The sequence below is a fragment of the Schistocerca americana genome, chromosome X (assembly GCF_021461395.2).
Source record: "Schistocerca americana isolate TAMUIC-IGC-003095 chromosome X, iqSchAmer2.1, whole genome shotgun sequence".
Taxonomy (NCBI): domain Eukaryota; kingdom Metazoa; phylum Arthropoda; class Insecta; order Orthoptera; family Acrididae; genus Schistocerca; species Schistocerca americana.
In genome coordinates this window covers 967,138,114-967,155,168 of record NC_060130.1, presented here as the reverse complement: position 1 = coordinate 967,155,168, position 17,055 = coordinate 967,138,114, and the positions used below count along the sequence as shown (strand labels likewise).

The 17,055-nt window shown below is 44.2% G+C and overlaps 1 protein-coding gene across 4 annotated transcripts in view; it reads left to right on the top strand.

Moving 5' to 3' along the window:
• LOC124554705 (WD repeat-containing protein 7) overlaps positions 1 to 17,055 on the top strand; it is a 388,339-nt gene that overhangs the window by 301,085 nt on the left and 70,199 nt on the right. For all 4 annotated transcript variants that reach the window (XM_047128342.1, XM_047128340.1, XM_047128341.1 and 1 more), the window contains 2 exons: positions 1,216 to 1,425; positions 3,336 to 3,522. In XM_047128342.1, the coding sequence (XP_046984298.1) occupies positions 1,216 to 1,425; positions 3,336 to 3,522 (397 nt within the window). The remainder of the gene's footprint in view (positions 1 to 1,215; positions 1,426 to 3,335; positions 3,523 to 17,055) is intronic.

Below are 17,055 nucleotides of genomic sequence, written 5' to 3'. Positions count from 1 at the left end.
GTCTGAAATTGTGAACTATAAAAGCATTCTAATGCTAAATAATGTGATAAGTCACAGTTTTTATCAAACAAATGCTCATAATAGACAATTATTGTGGTATAAAAAACTGCTTCCCTCAAAATGTTAGGCAATACACGTGCATACCATGAGAATCAATATACCTTCTTTGCTCGCAAACTTATTGCACATTTGAGAAAAGGGCAATATTGCTAATGCACGTAGTACACAAGAGGATTGCAATTCGGTAGACCACTCATGTATTCCTACATAGGAACCATTGATCAAAATTGTACACATACAAACAGGCCCTACACTGCTGCTGGCACCAGTGTACATTTTGAACAATGCTACATGGTCATCTACTCTCCAAGTGGCATGCTCGTTGCTCTATGTAAAGTTTGCTAATGAGCACATATGAGACATAGTGACATTATGGACATTTGCTCATATAGCTTCTGCTATATGACCACTGTTCATTTGGTTAATGAATTTCTCTAAAGAGCTGTTGGAATGTGTAAGTTGCAGAATCTGTCACCACTTGAGCTAGTGACCTTTTGTTGGTGTCCACAGGATATCCACTGGTATAAATGGCTTGGTTGAGGTTTCAACTAGTATGCTCCCCCTTCTGTTACTTACCTGGATTTGACTCCTGTATGTTGTTTTGAGAATTGTGTTTATATTTCATAATATTAGTTGTTTAGTCATCCTCTAACCATTTAGGGCATTGTGATAAATATGACAAATTAATACAACAATAAGCGTATTCTAAAGTTAACAAGTTTATATATGCAGGCATATAATTCATTAAGGTCTAGTTTCACAGGGGTTTTTACATTGTGTAAAAATATCTGCTGTATATAGGTACTCATAAACAAGCTAGCTGTAAGCGCAAAAACTAATTTTATAATATTCACTCATATCTCATTGCTAGTGACTACAAACATGCACACAGGTGAGTGCACACACGTGTGCATGTGCTGACTTCCTCTCTCTCTCTCTCTCTCTCTCTCTCTCTCTCTCTCTCTCTCTCTCTCTCTCTCTCTGTGTGTGTGTGTGTGTGTGTGTGTGTGTGTGTGTGTGTGTGTGTGTGTGTGTGTGTGTGTGTGTGTGATGAAGGTTTTTGTAATTCATGTTAATTGTTAAAATATGGATTCTATTAAATAAAATACTATAACCCATATCCTGAACTGTACGTATGTGTGTGTCTCGTTTCAGAGTATTGTGTGCGCAAACCTTCAAGCATATCAGAATTGAAACGGAAGCAGACAACAGCAGTTGTTTTGCTGGGTGTAATTGGTGCCGAATTTGGGCAAGATGTTGGAGGTGAAGCATCTGGACGACGACGGGCTGGTGACGATCAGCGTCGTAAAACTTCCGTTGTTGAAGGCTTTGGTATTGGAAACAACAACCTCGCAATGCTGACAAGTAAGTCATTTTTATAATACTGTTAGCCAGTGAGTCTCATAAACTATATTATAGTATGATAAATATACAAACTGCTGTTAGTTTTCTGTGTATTCATACTCAGCTGAATTGTTTTTTCTTTTTAAGATTTTCTTTGTCTCTTATAAGTGTGCAATTTATTTTCACCATGCAGTAGTTACTGCTAACAGATAATGTTTCTTGAGTTACATGCCATGTTCTCATGTTTTTTCAACAATGAAATGAGCCAGAGGATGCTTGTTGTTTGACTTGGTTGGCTTTACAGAAAGTCATCAGATCATTTGCAGGTTTCTCTATATCTTCTTTGGAACTTTGAAAATTTCCTGCTGTGCTTACAACTTGTTTCCACAGCATTAATGCAGTGTTGATTTGTAGTAGCTATAAGAGAAATTGGTAGTAAATAGTCTTTCATGTTTAAACAATTTTATTCCTGGACACTGTTACTTTTATCTGTTTGCTACTGCAAGAAACAGCTTGGGGTAACATCTTATGCACCCCCAAGCCATATGTTTGTCACAACCAGTGACTGATAGTGCCAACACATGAATTACGGTTAGACAAGATTTTACAGCAAGTTTATTATTGGATCTACAGATGACTAGTGTTGGTTGATACCCGAAAGAAGTGAACAGATAAAAATAAATAGATCTAACAGTAAAACTGTTAAGATGTTATATCAGTCACATACTTCTCCCTCGACAAGATGTCAGACTGAAATGATAGGTAAATGTTTTACTTTCATATTCTGAGCGTTTATACACAGCAATTACAAACTTTCAGGAAAGATACAGCACACCAAGACGATGTAAAATCACAGAGCAATGCACAGTTGGAAACTCGTCCCTGTTGTGACATGAAACACACAAAAAGAAAGGAAGAAAGAAAGAAAGGACACAGATAGGCTGAGAAAACATGTGTATTATGCGTAGTACAGCAGAAACCAAGAAATAAGATCAAAAATGGGTAATTGTTATCATCAAAGAAGGTATTCGAAAGTACAAGCCCGGACTGTGATGCAGGTCTCACATCTCCAGTGCATGGAGATTGCCAGACCTCACTTTTGCCTTTAGTACTCCTCTGGAGTATGAAACCCCCATTAAAACTGCTGAGGAACTTGTTGCATGCATCACGGCAGCTGCTGGGGTAGTTCAGGGCACACCTGGATTTTCCAGAACATCAGATCTACCTTGCACTGGAAATGTGAGGCCTGTATCGTGGTCAGGACTCATAATTCTGAACACCTTCTTTGATGATGATCATTGTTTGGTCTCATTCTTATATATTCCTGTTCGTGTCCTTCCTTTCTTGTGTTTTGTGTAATCACTACAGCACCAAAAAAGTGTTTCCGACAATGCGTTGCTATGTGGTTTTCCAGCATCTAGGTGTACTCTCTCTCCTGAAAATTTGTCACTGCTGTGCTGCAACACCCTGTAGATATACACTGCTTGAAGCACTTCAGTTTCGAGATCTAAGTAGTGATTGTTAGATGTTCAGCATAAATGAAATATGGTTCGTGAAATCTTCTCGGGTGATCAGCCGAGTAAAGGCGACGTCTTCTCGCAACGTTGCGAAGGGTTTCGTACCAATCATCTTCGCTTGAAGATGATTGGTACGAAACCCTTCGAAACGTTGTGAGAAGACGACGCCTTTACTCGGCTGATCACCTGAGAAGATTTCACGAATGGAATACGCCGAGAAAGTCTCAAATCACATTTGAAATATGGTTGTTCTTGCAGTTGTTGAGCATCACTAGGCATTTGTAAATATTCAATGGCAATCTGTTCATCTCATAACTCCAATGAAATTATAAGTGAATTGTTAATTATAGTAAAACATAAAATATGGAAGAGCCATGAACAGTATTTTTGCCTTATGAGTCTTTTTTGTTATAGGTATAGCTCTTACACAGCTACTATTAGCACCACCTTCTCCACGTATTCCGGCTCACACACCCTTGAGACGTGCAGCAATTGATTTGATAGGACGTGGTTTCACTGTGTGGGAACCTTATCTTGATGTATCTAAGGTGCTTCTTGGTCTGCTTGAACTTTGCTGTGATGCTGATAAGCTTGTGCCAAGGTAATTTGAAAAAGTTAATTCTGTTCCTGTATTGTTCACATTCCACTAGGCACCTGAGATTGTTTTTATCCGCCGTGTATCACACATTTTGCACCAATTTTCATAACTCAAGAACAAATTAAAAAATTGTGTGTTGAATGTAATGAGAACTACCAAAACATAGAATACAGATCACACCAGAAATAAAATGTGGAGCAATAGCTTAAGCCCGGCGGTTTATGTTTGAAATAAGAGACTGTTTTAAATGTACAAAATTGTTGTCCATGTGGTGAAGAACCACTAACATTAATTATAACCGTAAGTAACAATGTAGCAAAGAAATTAATATGTGATTCTGTTAATAATGGTGTCTGTGACCAGTGCTGTCATTATTGTCATCCATTAAGGTCCCACTGCTGGGAAAAGATCTCTTCTAATCACTTGTAGTATGGTGCCAGGATGGCCCAAGTGTTATTGACACCATAAATTGTCAGAAAGTCATCTCAAGATGGCCGGTTGGCCTGTAGGTGCAAAGAAACAGTTCCTCAGCCATCATGAAGTTATACACAGAATGGTATGAACAACATATTTTAGTCATCAGAATTCATACAGCCTTGTATATGGTGTCTTGATGGCATGCAGTGACCTCAGGTGGTAGAACTTGCACCAGCAAAACATGACAGCATGTGACGGCAGCTGGTACAAGGACTTCAGGCTGGAAAGGCAGCAACAATAAAGGCACAGCATCAGCACCTCAACAAGCACGTAGCTACATCAGGCTTGCAGATGTCAGGCAAATAACAGCAGACTTGTGCATAGGCTAGCCACACCATTAGATGTGAATTTGGTGACCAGCCAATAGCTTGTAGGAGGTCAGGTGCAGGAGGCATCCAGGCATGGACTGCAAACCAAAGACCCCTGGAGAAGCCCAGGAGTCTGTTTATTTCAGCCTGCAGGAGGCCCTAGCCAGATTGTGCCAGCTTGTAGCCCAGCGGCATCAGTGCAAGGCGCACACCATAGACCAACAGCTAGTGGAAGCAGCAAACAGTTGTAGATGAAACTGCATGACTCACATTAGGTCAACAATCTGCTGTAGGTGTTCTCAGTGTAGCTAGTGTTTGGCAGTAGATACTGTAGGCTTCATTGGCCATCATTTATACTGGCTCGCACTGATCTTATACGGACTGGGCATCAGTTCGAGTCACTTAGAGAGGCCCACCCAGCATGGTGTGAGGTAACCCAGGTCTCCACTGTGCCAAGCTGGTGACTTGCACCATAACAGCGATATTGTAGACCTGCCAGCAGAATTTTGCAGGCAGCATGCTGGCTCGCCTGGCTACAGTTTACGAGCTCTGCTAGGGAAAGGTGCTGTCACAACTATCCTCCTCCCTTCAGAATATCGGTTCCACTGAATCACAGACTGATATTAATTCTGCAAATAAATTAAACATTACATGTTATATTTTTCCTTTTTACATTTATGTACACTTCTCATTCCAAATACGTTTACACTAATCCAGTCCAGTTCACAATGTCCAGTGGATGGTGTGCTTGATGACTGTTTACTCTCTAAGGGTGACCCACTCAGTTGGTATATGGTGATGGAGAATTCAGGAGAGTGATGATTTCCACCATAGATTGGTACAGGCTACAAAAACTAGAGCCAGAAGCAAGATGATGCTTGAAGTTCATATACCTATCAGTGTGGTTTGTGCTGGTATCTGCTGCAATACGGTTGTATGTGTTGAAATATTTGCTGTACACTTTTACACCCTCTTATGCTGCTATAAACTTGTCCAGAGAAGTGAGTGCATTGGGATCCAAGCTATTTTTTAGGAAGGTCAGGTTCTGAGTAGGTCGTATTTTCTAAAGTTTGCTGAGCAGGTACAGTAGCAGATATGTCCGGTTGAGAACCACAGGGCGTATTGTGGTTGTTGGAAGCCAAAAAGTTGTCCCCAAAATGTCACTAATCATACCGTTTATCATTATACCCCTATCCTGCAGCTCCAAATGTTCCATACCGTTAGATAACCCTTACTCATAGTATTACACCCTGTGTGGACTAGCTTTTTGGAAATCAGTTGTGGTGCAAGGATGTGCCATGAGCATTCTTCTGCTTCTTTCCCTCCTAAGACCAGTTCTATTTCACACATCCCATTGGCAGTCTGGATCACTCTGTATCAGTATTACACAAAAACCATTCAGTGTGCTAGTGTTCTGTCAAAGATAGTAGGTTATGAAATGCCCTTCCTAAATCTACCCACAATTATGTACAATGAGCTTTCCCCCATTTAATTCATTTCTCCACCAACATTATAAAAAAAATCTCATTCCTCTGCATATGGTGCTTTCAAGATAAAAATGTTGTTGCCACCGCTGTGACCACAATCATTCCACCAGAAAATACCCGCTGTACTACCCCTACTCCAGATGCAACAAAACAAACATTATATCAGGTATACAGTGAAACAAAACAAAAGAAACCAACTCCCAGCTCACTACGCAATCAAGAAAATTAAAAAAAAAAAATCTTCCAAAATATCGGATAAATTAGTCATCTGTCAGCAATGAGTCCCATGACTCATACCAAAATGTTAAGTTAGTCCAGTAGTTCATTACTGCCATGAATATTCCACTTACACCAAGGGTCCAAGAATCCATTATCTTTAATACTTCAGGCAATAACAATTCATACTATAAAATATCACCTGTAGTATAACAACCTATGCCTGTCTCAAGCTCAGATTACAAAACAAGAACGATTTGCAACCTGTTGCAAAAAGCTTTGCACGCCCATCCTTGTAACAGATGGATACAAGTACTTCGGTTGTTCAGTATGAAATGAAGTCACCTACAACTGGCAGTTTGCATTTAATTTATTTATGCAATCAGTTTTGGTGTTCCATTATGCCATCTTCAGGCCCCTTAACTAACATAAATTGGGTGGAATTCATTCTAATGTGCAGTCATAATCAGAGCCAGTATTAAATAACAGTGTCCATAGTCTCTGGTTTACACGACACTATCCATTTGTTTATAAACAGTCATCATCAGTTAAGGAAACCAGAGATCTGCAAGCACAAGTTATTTAATATTGCCTCCTGTTTTGACTGCACGTAAGATTGGATTCCTCCCAATTTACATTCATCAAGAGGCCTGAAGGTGGAGTAATGGAACTCTGAAACTGGCTGCTTAAATAAATAAAATGCAAGAGAGAGGGCTGCAGCTGTTTCAGTTTTAATTTAATGTTGTAAAAACAGCTGATGACATGTTGGGAGATGGTTTGAGATCATTTTAAGTGGAGTGATTGTATCCTCATTGCATGCAATGTCACTGAATAATCCAATACACACTGGATTTTCTTCATGTTAAGATAGTTCCAACTACACCTGTCAGAGGTGGATGGAACAAAATGTGGAAGTATCTCAAATGCACGCCGTAGCAAACCTAAGTATCAGTTAGGGTATTATGCAGATTTTTCATTAAGAAAAATGACGACAAAACCAAAAGAAGGTAAGGCCTGCCAAAGCCAAAACGGAATAAATACATCAAAAACCATCATACGAAGACAACCACATCCAGAAACTGCATGGGACAGAGATGGAGGAAGTGTTGCACAAACACCATTTCCTAGCAGGTCACGCAACCTGTACCAGGGCAAGCCAGCACGCTGTCTTCAAAATTCCACTGTCTGGTCCACAGTACTGCTGCAGTGACATGATGCAAGTCGTCATCCTGGCACAGTGGAGGACTAAGTTACGTTATGTCATGTCATGTTGCCGGGGCTTCTCTCCATGACTGCAAGTGACACCTTGTCAAAACGGGACCTTGGCAAGCCAATATAAATAGTAGTCAGTCCAGCATACAGCATCTATTGTTGACTGCTGTCTACATTGAGGATGCCTCCACACCAACTGCCAATCCAATGTGGGTTAGCCAGGTCCTACACCTGATTGCTGTCTCTACTAGTCACTGGTCTATGGGTAGCACCTAGATCTGGCGCTGTCAGGGTATGAAGTGGTGCCATCTGGGTGAGGCATCCTGAAATTTGAAATATCCAACTCCTGGGTGTGTCAGAGTCGTCTTTGGTTCGAAGTCTGTACCTCAGTGCTTCCCGCACCTGACCTACCATGAGCTTCTGGCTAATCACTTCATTCACAACTATTGGAGTGGCGAGCCTACGTGTGACAACAGAAGAACTAGTTCTTCACACCTACCATTCATCCAAATGTATTGGAATGACTTCCTAACATTTTATGATGTCGGAAGTGGCAAGTGACATCTATCAACCTCCTGGGTCAGCATACGGCATCATCAGCACAGTCCCCCCTGCAGGTCCGGGGGTTAGAATAGGCCCGAGGTATTCCTGCCTGTCGTAAGAGGCGACTAAAAGGAGTCCCTCCCCCTCAAGGGGGTAGTTAGCGCCTGCGTCCGGAGACGGACGGTTCCACGACCTATATTTGCGGTCATTTTGGTTTTTCACTTCTTCTGGTTTCTTCCTTCCTTTGGTTTTTTCCTTTCTTTGTTCTTCTCCATCTCACTGTCTTACTTACTCTTTCCCTTGCCTCCTTCTCCTTACCTTCTTCTCCTTGCCTTCTTCTCCTTGCCTTCTCTGGTCTCCGCCTCGGCATTTGAGATAGTCTGTCCTTTCTCTCCCTCTCTCCCTTCTTTTTCCTCTTCTTCCTTCCTCCCTGTGCGTGCCTGAAGGCCGACCCACGCATTCGCACGCGTAGCCGGTGACGGGGTAACGCGTAATTCCCCGCCCTGGGTAGATAAGTAAGGCACGCACGTACCCCCTGGTAAAGGCCAGGCCCAGGGAGGGGTGATTGCCTGAGCTAACACCTTCCGACCATGCCGATTGGTCCCTCCGTCCGTTTCTCGGGAGGTGTGACCTGAGGTGTAAACATTCATCTAAGGCGGGAGTGCCCTCTGAGAGGGTCCCCACAAGGAAGGAGCGCGCCATTAGAGACGCTGGCAATCATGGGGGATTCCTCCGCAATGGATATCTCTTCTTCTTCTCTCTCGACTTCTGCCCAAAAACGGAAACTTGACCTGCCACCAGTGACAAAAGTACTACCGCCTGCCCCACAGTTCCTCATAGTTTCTCGATCTGAGGATGGGAAGGATTTTTCCTCTGTCAACCCTTTTGTTATCCAGAAGGGCGTAGATGCCATAGCCGGATCTGTCAAGTCTTGTACCAGGTTGCGTAACGATACCTTGTTACTAGAAACTGAGGGTGCCTTTCAGGCACAAAAACTGCTTCGGGCCACACTCCTGTACACGCTCCCTGTCCGGGTGGAGGCTCACCGCACTTTGAATTCGTCTCGTGGTGTGGTATATACTAGATCACTCGGCGGATTGACTGATGAGGAGATTCAGTCTTTCCTCGCTGAGCAGGGCATGACGGCTGTCCATAAGGTCATGAAAATGGTCAACAATGACCTTGTACCGACCCGGACACTTTTCTTGACCTTTGATAGTGTTCAGCTGCCGTCGCGCATCAAAGGAGGCTACGAGGTTATTTCTGTTCACCCCTATGTCCCGACACCTACGTGCTGCTACCAGTGTCAGCATTTTAATCACACTCGCCAGTCTTGTTCCAATGCGGCTAAATGTGTCACTTGTGGCAGGGATGCCCATGAGGGTGACGGTCCACCTCCACCTCCTCGTTGTGTGAACTGTCAGGGTGACCATGCAGCGTCCTCCCGCGACTGTCCCATCTACAAGGAAGAATGCTTTATACAGGAAATTCGGGTCAAAGAGAAAGTGTCCACCTCGGCTGCTCGCAAGCTATTTGCTAGTAGGAAGCCCACGCTGCTCCCAGCGGGGAAATACAGTACTGTCCTCGCCTCTCCTCCGACTACCAGGGAGGTGGCGACGCAGACATGCGATCTGACCTTCAGCACTACGGTCGTCCGTTCGGCCAGTGCTAAGATCTCCCGGTCGACGTCTCCTCTTCCTCCCGTCACCCCTCAGACACAAGCACCTCATCAGCTTCTGCCAAGACGGAGACCCAGAAGTCAGATGCACGGGCCTTCAAGAAGGAACCGTCCCATGCAGACTTCCTACGTATCTCGAACTCCCAGCCATTGACCAGTACTTCCACCAAACAACCTTCGAAGAAGGCTCATAGGAAGCACAGTTCTCCTTCTCCCCCACGGCGCATTTCTTCTCCTGCGCCACCCAGCGGTTGCCGCCCCAGGCCGTCATCTGTTTCACCTGGCCGCACCGCTGGTAGCAGAACATCTGGCCGTTCACTGGCGGAGGAAGCTCCCCCTCCCGGCCATCTTAACAAGATGGCCGATGAACCTATAGAACCAATGGACGATGACTGTCCGCCTACTGATAGCGGCGGCAGTGCTCGCTCAAAGCCAGGCCCTCAGCGGCCTTCGAGGTGACCCCTTCTTGCATCTTCTTTTTCTTTTTCTTCTCATGATGGCACTTCTTCACTGGAATATTCGCAGCATTCGCTCCAACCGAGAGGACTTGAAGTTGCTGCTCCGCTTGCACCGTCCACTCATCATAGCCCTCCAGGAAACGAAGCTACGCCCATGCAATCAAATTGCCTTGGCACACCACACCTCTGTGCGTTTTGACCTACCCCCTGTGGCAGGTATTCCAGCTCATGGAGTGGTTATGTTGCTGGTCCGGGATGATATTTACTACGATTCCATCACATTACACACCGGCCTACAGGCAGTTGCTGTCCGAATTACTCTCCCCACTTTTACATTTTCCATTTGTACCATTTACACTCCATCGTTGTCTGCCGTTACCAGGGCAGACATGATGCAAATTATTGCTCAGCTACCTGCACAATTTTTGTTAACTGGAGACTTCAATGCCCACCATCCCCTTTGGGGCTCTCCAGCATCCTGCCTGAGGGGTTCCCTGTTAGCAGACCTTTTCAACCAGCTCAATCTTGTCTGCCTCAATACTGGCCGGTTTGAGTGGTATGCACTTTCTGATACATATTCGAGCGACCACTTCCTGTGTGTTATCCATCTCCTGCATCATACCCCCTCTCCATGCTCAACTAGTTGGAACATCTCCAAAGCAGACTGGGGGCTCTTCTCTTCCAGGGCGACCTTTCAGGATCAAACCTTCACAAGCTGCGATAGTCAGGTCGCACACCTCATGGAAGTCATTCTCACTGCTGCTGAATATTCCATCCCTCACACTACTTCTTCTCCATGTCACGTACCAGTCCCCTGGTGGACCACAGCATGTAGAGACGCTTTATGTGCTCGTCGACGTGCTTTACGCACCTTTAAACGCCATCCTACAGTGGCGAAATGCATCAATTATAAACGATTACGTGCGCAGTGTCATCGTATTATTAAAGAAAGCAAGAAAGCCAGCTGGGCTGCTTTCACAGGCACCTTCAACAGTTTTACTCCTTGTTCTGTTGTCTGGGGTAGCCTGCGCCGGCTATCTGGCACTAAGGTCCACTCACCAGTTTCTGGCTTGACGGTCGCAAATGATGTCCTTGTGGCCCCTGAGGATGTCTCCAATGCCTACGACCGCTTTTTCGCAGAGGTTTCGAGCTCCGCTCATTACCACCCTGCCTTCCTCCCCCGAAAACAGGCAGAGGAGGCTAGGCCACCTAACTTCCGCTCCTCGAATCGTGAAAGTTTAATGCCCCATTCACCATGCGGGAACTCGAAAATGCACTTGCCCGGTCATGGTCCTCCGCTCCAGGGCCTGATGCTATTCATATTCAGATGCTGAAGAACCTTTCTGCTGCGGGTAAAGGTTTCCTTCTTCGTACTTATAATCGCATCTGGATTGAGGGACATGTTCCCGCATGCTGGCATGAGTCTATTGTTGTACCGATTCCTAAGCCGGGGAAGGACAAGCACTTGCCTTCCAGTTATCGACCCATCTCGCTTACCAGCTGTGTCTGTAAGGTGATGGAGCGAATGGTTAACTCTCATTTGGTTTGGCTGCTCGAATCTCGACGCCTACTTACCAATGTACAATGTGGATTTTGTAGGCGCCGCTCTGCTGTTGACCATCTGGTTACCTTGTCAACCTTCATTATGAATAACTTCTTGCGGAAGCACCCGACCGCGGCTGTGTTGTTTGATTTGGAGAAGGCTTACGACACCTGTTGGAGGGCGGGCATTCTCCGCACCACGCATACATGGGGCCTTCGCGGTTGCCTCCCTCTTTTTATTTGTTCCTTTTTAATTGATCGACAGTTCAGGGTACGTGTGGGCTCTGTCCTGTCAGACAACTTTCGCCAGGAGAATGGGGTGTCACAGGGCTCAGTTTTGAGCGTCGCTCTTTTCTCCATAGCGATCAATCCGATAATGGATTGCCTCCCAGCTGATGTATCAGGCTCCCTTTTCGTGGACGATTTTACCATCTATTGCAGCGCGCAGCGTACGTGTTTCCTGGAGCGCTGTCTTCAGCGTTCTCTTGACCGTCTTTACTCCTGGAGTGTCGCCAATGGCTTTTGTTTTTCTGCCGAGAAGACGGTCTGTATTAACTTCTGGCGCTACAAAGAGTTTCTCCCACCGTCCTTACGACTCGGTCCCGTTGCTCTCCCATTCGTGGAGACAACAAAATTTTTAGGTCTTACATTTGACAGGAAACTTAGCTGGTCTCCACATGTGTCATATTTGGCTGCCCGTTGTACCCGTTCTTTAAATGTCCGTGTTCTCAGTGGTATGTCGTGGGGAGCAGATCGAACCGTCCTACTTCGCCTATATCGGTCGATCGTCCGCTCCAAGCTGGATTATGGGAGCTTCATATACTCCTCTGCACGGCCGTCCCTCTTACGCCGCCTCACCTCCATACAACATCGGGGTTTATGTCTTGCGATCGGAGCGTTTTATACTAGTCCCGTCGAGAGTCTTCATGCTGAAGCCGGTGAATTGCCACTCACCTACCGGCGCGATATACTGCTTTGTCGGTATGCCTGTCGGCTACTGTCAATGCCCGACCACCCGTCTTATCGTTCCTTTTTTGACGACTCTCTCGACCGTCAATACGAGTTGTATGTCTCTGCCCTGCTACCCCCTGGAGTTCGCTTTCGTCACCTCCTTCAACACATTGATTTTTCACTCCCTGCAACCTTTAGAGTGGGCGAGAGCCACACGCCACCTTGGCTCCAGGCTCAGGTTCACGTTCACCTTGACCTCGACCTCAGCTCACTCCCAAAGGAGGTTACCCCAGGTTCGATATACCACTCTCATTTTGTCGAACTTCGTTCGAAGTTCATTAATATGACCTTAATTTATACAGATGGCTCTAAAACCAATGATGGGGTCGGGTGTTCTTTAATTGTCGGGGCACAAAGTTTCAAATACCGGCTCCATGGCCATTGTTCGGTCTTCACAGCTGAGCTCTTTACCCTCTACCAGGCTGTTCTTTACATCTGCCACCACCGACATTCTTCTTATGTCATCTGCTCCGATTCCCTGAGCACCATCCAGAGCCTCTGTGATCCGTATCTCGTTCACCCTTTCGGGCACCGGATCCAACACTCCCTTCAGCAGTTGGTGGACGACGGCTCTCCGGTTAGCTTTATGTGAGTTCCTGGCCATTTCGGTATCCCTGGGAACAAAGCTGCAGATGCCGCGGCCAAGGCTGCGGTCCTCCAGCCTCGGACAGCTTGTTGTTGTGTCCCTTCATCAGATTGTAGCAGGGTCATTTGTTGGCGCATTTTATCGCTGTGGCATGCCGATTGGGCTGCACATTTCGGCCAACAAGCTTCGGGCCTTGAAACCGCTTCCCGCGGCTTGGACGTCCTCCTCACGCCCTTCTCGGCGGGAGGAGGTCGTTTTGGCCCGGTTACAAATTGGGCACTGCCGGTTCAGCCATCGCCATCTGCTGACGGCTGCGCCAGCGCCGTTCTGCCCATGTGGGCAATTGCTGACGGTCCGCCACATTTTAATGTCCTGTCCAGATTTTAATGCACTGCATCTTGATCTTGGCCTGCCATGTACTCTGGATGCCATTTTAGCAGATGACCCAGGAGCAGCTGTTCGCGTTCTTCGTTTTATCAACTTGACAAACCTGTCTAAGGACATTTGATTATGCTGGTTTTTTTAATCCTGTGCCTCTCTGTCTTTTATAGTATTGTCCCTTTTAGTTGCTGTTTTAACCTTGGGCCTCGCGGGGCATTCCTAACTTCCTAACTTAGTCTAGGCGCTGATGACCATTGTAGTTGTGCGCCCTAAAACCACAAAAAAAAAAAAAAAAAAAAAAAAAAAAAAAAAAAAAAAAATCATCATCAGCACAGTGTAGTGAAAAGAAGTGACATCTAGCAATACCATATGCTGGGTCAGCATATGGCATCATCAGCACAGTTTAGTGAGAGGAAACAAACTATTTCTCTCTGGCTGATCTCCCTTCGAGTGTTATGCAATGGCAGAGCATGGGAAGTTTGCTTTTCAAGTGCAGTATGGGCCTGTAGGCTTAGACAGTGATTTGGTGGTGTTTAGAGTGAGAGGAGTACGTGTTAGTTTGCCCCCAGTCAGGGTGAACAATGTAACTTACTGAGCACAGAGGGCATGTCTCAGGCATCACCTACAGTTTGTGTTAAGTGTAGAAGATAAGGTCATAATGCCAGGGATTGTGTGGTTGCCCCCAAGGCATAAAGAGTAAATAATATAGAAGGTGTTATAGTATTGCTAATATTCAACCCATTTTTGTCATGCTGTGTTTGTCATGATGTGTATGTCATATTGTGTTTTTTCCTGCTGTGTTAGCTACAGGCTTTACAGGGAGTGAAAAACAAACACACACACACACACACACACACACACACACACACACACACACACACACACACACAGGTGGGTATCACTCAGAAAGTGGTTCAAAACTTTACTACATCGGGTAGCTCAAATAAGGGAAGGTAATATAGGCTTGCATAGGCAGTTGGATAATTTGAAAGAGAAAAGATCCTCAGGAGAATTACGTCAAGAACAAGAGGCTGCCTTGGCCATCAAAGCTTAAGAAAATGCAGCACCAATTACTAAAATAAGTAAAATGCAAAACATTTGAAGTGGTGACTTTCTGTCAACTTGCTCCACTTTTACTTCAGCAACAGATATAATAGAAATCTACAACACAAAAGATGATTACAAAGAAACAAAAGGCAGAAGAGGAGCAAAATGATAATATGCATGAAGAAGCTATTATGTGCATAAATGCTGATGTGCAATTTGCAGCACCCACAAATTCTCCCAAGCTGTTGGAACTATTGTATAGTGCAAAAAATTGGGTAGGGGGAGGTGTGTGTGTGTGTGTGTGTGTGTGTGTGTGTGTGTGTGTGTGTGTGAAAGGGGGGGGGGGGGGGGGGGGAAGAGTTTTGAACTGGAAATTCAGACAGATTTTCCTCCTTGATATGTTGTGAAAAAAGTGAAATGTAAAGTAAATAAACACAGGAACAATATGTAAGTACATACGACAATAAACATATTTAAATTTAGAGTAAAAATACATGAATGCTGTATTATTTGTTAATTAGTGTAATAGTCTAATGTTTTAATGTACAATATACTGTAAATGAACATTTACTGTGCAGGAGTGAAGGTTTATGCATTATTTAATGCATAATTACAAATTTATACTTTTGTACATGATACCTGACAAATTTATCTTACCTCATGAGTTTTGTGTAGTCCAACTAGGAAAATTATTTTAGCCCCATGTGATTCTGTTTTGAGCAAGTTTTATTGTATAACAAAGAACCTGACCAACATGGGACATTGTAGGTATTTTTCCACAGTAGATTTACAGGAATGGCTATTATCAGCTAGAAGTAGCAGTGGAGGACCAGCTGAAATTGACATTTGTGGTTCCTTGGAGTCCCGACCAGTATCGGCTTATGCCATTTGGATTAAATAGTGCACTGGGCACATTTCAACATTTGTTGAACTGAGTGTTGACAGGATTAAAGTCAAAGCAGTATATCTGGTGTGAGATTAAGCATGGCACACACAACACTTGGTATTGAAAAGTGTCACTTTGTGCTGCAAGAAGTAAATTACTTAGGACATGTACTTAGTCATGAGGGAATACGAACAGATCCTAGATTAGTGAATGGCACACAGAGTTTTCAAACATCTCAGATAGGGATGATCGCAGTCCTTTGTTAGGGTTAATGAATAACTATAGGAAATTTGTCCCAGGATTTGCAGATATAGTATGATCTCTCACGCACTCGTTGACAAAAGGGGTAAAATTCAGTTGAATATCAGAAAGTGAAGGTACATTTGGAAAGCGAAAGGAATTGTTCACAGCTAGCCTGATACTGGTATTTCTGAAGTATGAAGAAGATTTCATATCATAATGTGATGATGGTAATCGTGCACTGGGCTGTGTGTTAAGTCAAAAATTAGAGAGGAAGGAATATCCAATCGCCTGTGCATCACGACAATTAAACAAAGTAGAGAGGAGCTATTCTACCACAGGGAAGGAGATGCTAAGCTTCATATGTAGTGTGTCTTACTACTTCTGCCATTTGTATAGTAAAAATAGTAATAGATCACACAGCATCGAAATGGTTATTGGCATCAAAAGATCCATATAGTCAATTAGTGTGCTGGATGCTGAAACTGAATGTGATATTTGTAAGTAACCCAACTGGTTGACATCATGGTAATGCAAATGGTCTCAGTATAATGATTGGTGTGTTATTGGCATTAGGTCATTCCATTGTGGAGTGACTGAGTGCATAAGCTTCTGATGAAGAGTGTAAACTGTCTGTAATGCAGTCATAGTTCGTCATACATGATTGTGTATTACGCAAGATAACTAAGTTTGTACTGTGCTGTGGTTTCAGTCATAAAGTGGGAAGTAGCATTAAAACAGGCACGTGATCACATGTTATCTTGTGATGGGGTTGTTAGAACCGCTGAATGGCAGGCAGCTGAGTACACTGTTGGCATAAACATAGATAAGATGTGGAGCAGTATGTTAAAATTGTGTACTGTGCACAGCAGGTTGAAGCAAGAGAACAACATATTCCACTTACAAAGGTTAACATGAGGCCAGTGAACCCAAGATCCATTACAGCACACATCTATCACCATATGAGGTGGTATATGGCTGGAAAATACTGTCGCTTCTGAAATGATAATTAAATCTAAGATGGGGAAGAATGGAGTCATTGTGAAATTTTAGTATATCATTACAAGGACTTTGAAAGACGATACGGGAAGCCAGTACATATGCCCTAGAATGTCATGAGAGAGGGGTCAGCTCAATGCTGAACTACCAAAGTACTATGCAGGACAATGGGTGATAAGCCCTTACAACCTAAATGGTAAATGAAGAAATTATCACCCACTATCAAGGTCCATATCAAGTGATTGAGATGACCTCGCCAGTGAACGATGCTCAACAATGGTTGTACGTGTCAGACTTATATGTCCTTTTCAGTGTGCACTAGATTCACTACCACTGTTTCCAGTGCCAGACCTGAAAAAGGATGGAGGGGATAAGAGGAAGGAGAGGCAGGCCACACCAGTGTATTATGGTGTCTGGTATTTTATTATCTACACTCCTGGAAATTGAAATAAGAACACCGTGAAT